Raw genomic sequence first — 1,210 nt, 5'->3', positions numbered from 1 at the left:
AATATAGATATATGACAAGGACATGTTAATGTCCCATTTGTTACGAACCTTAGAATGTCACGTTTGCAAGAGAACAGCTACATTAAAATTCATTCAAACGTTAATTTAGTAGTGAGTATGATATTATGTTATTAAATATTAAAATTTCAAGATGAATTGTTATTTTCAGTAAGAGGACGAGTTTTTTTAAGCATAGGCGAAGTCCACTGTGCCGAACTGGTACGCTTCAAAAACCTCCTCTTAGAGAAACCAAATATTTTTCCTAGATTAGGTGACTGCAGCAAATCAGTAGGAGGAAAGATGCTGTCAATGTCATGATCAGTCCGCTCTTGCTCTGAGATGATTCTGTTGAGATTCATTGGAGCTGCCCACATAGGAACGGTCTTCTTCGGACAATCCTCATCATCAGAACTATCGTCACTGCTCAGCTCAGCAATGTCGTAATTATTATCAGCAACCAGTAATGGATCCTGAAAAATTAAAAGAATCATTTCATGACAACTATTTTCCAAGAAAATTTACCACAAAACAAACAATCAGTTTATTCCATGAGGAGAAATTATAAAAATTACTAAGCTCGTGCACAGAATAATATTGGTAATGTCATCATGATGGCAGACTTGGCAGCAAAATCATCTAAGTTTGGCCAATCTACATGTACATGCACCTTTGGTCTTGAAAATGAAAACAGCCAACTATGTTATGCCCAAAATTAGGAGCCCGGACAAAAAATTCCAAGAAAAAAAAACATATCCACTGTACCTGACTCATTGGAGTAATTTGATAGGAAGAAGCACATGTAGATGTAGTCGTTGTAATACATTTATTCAAAGGTGTAGTATAATGAGATGCACATGTAGTTGCTAGACTAAAGGAAATATTAGAAATATAATTGTTGAACAAAATAACGCTTACGGTATCGATTGCGAAGCAGTACTGACAGTGGTGCACGTAGTAACAGCAGGCACAACAGGTTTCTTGTGTTCATCTTTACCTAACTGCTTCTTTAGTCTTATTTGTTCTTTCATTTCCATTCTCTTACGCTGTAACTCTTCCTGCAATTGTTTCTCTTCTAAATATTTAATAGCATATAAATCGCCAAGGAAGGAAAATTGAGAGTTTTGCTATACTTTCAATAGCACGTTGCTTTAACTCATTCTCTCTTTCTTTCTCTTTTCTCCTTTGCTCTGCTGCTTGATGCCGTAGCTTA

General features: G+C 35.9%; 1 protein-coding gene across 1 annotated transcript; it reads right to left on the bottom strand.

Annotated features, from left to right (window-relative positions):
- Positions 1-57: 57 nt before the first annotated feature.
- Positions 58-1,204, bottom strand: LOC109593389 (inner centromere protein A-like). The gene is made up of 4 exons (XM_020008487.1): positions 1,131-1,204; positions 916-1,072; positions 763-868; positions 58-470 (listed from the first exon to the last, which is right to left on the bottom strand). The coding sequence occupies exons 2-4, from the start codon at positions 1,032-1,034 to the stop codon at positions 147-149; spliced, it is 549 nt and encodes a 182-aa protein (XP_019864046.1). The 5' UTR covers positions 1,035-1,072; positions 1,131-1,204; the 3' UTR covers positions 58-146.
- Between the last annotated feature and the right edge of the window lie 6 nt (positions 1,205-1,210).

The sequence above is a fragment of the Amphimedon queenslandica genome, unplaced genomic scaffold (assembly GCF_000090795.2).
Source record: "Amphimedon queenslandica unplaced genomic scaffold, v1.1 AMPQUscaffold_1738_Cont26255, whole genome shotgun sequence".
NCBI lineage: Eukaryota > Metazoa > Porifera > Demospongiae > Haplosclerida > Niphatidae > Amphimedon > Amphimedon queenslandica.
This window is presented reverse-complemented; position numbering and strand designations above follow the sequence as displayed.

What these genes read in the sequence shown, in the direction of transcription:
- LOC109593389 (XM_020008487.1), bottom strand. Translation starts at nt 1,034, where the DNA reads ATGGAAATGAAAGAACAAATAAGACTAAAGAAGCAGTTAGGTAAAGAT. An exon ending in ACTGCTTCGCAATCGATACC is followed by an intron (nt 869 to 915) that starts GTAAGCGTTATT and finishes TATTTCCTTTAG; the next exon opens with TCTAGCAACTACATGTGCAT. An exon ending in AAATTACTCCAATGAGTCAG is followed by an intron (nt 471 to 762) that starts GTACAGTGGATA and finishes TTAATTTTTCAG; the next exon opens with GATCCATTACTGGTTGCTGA.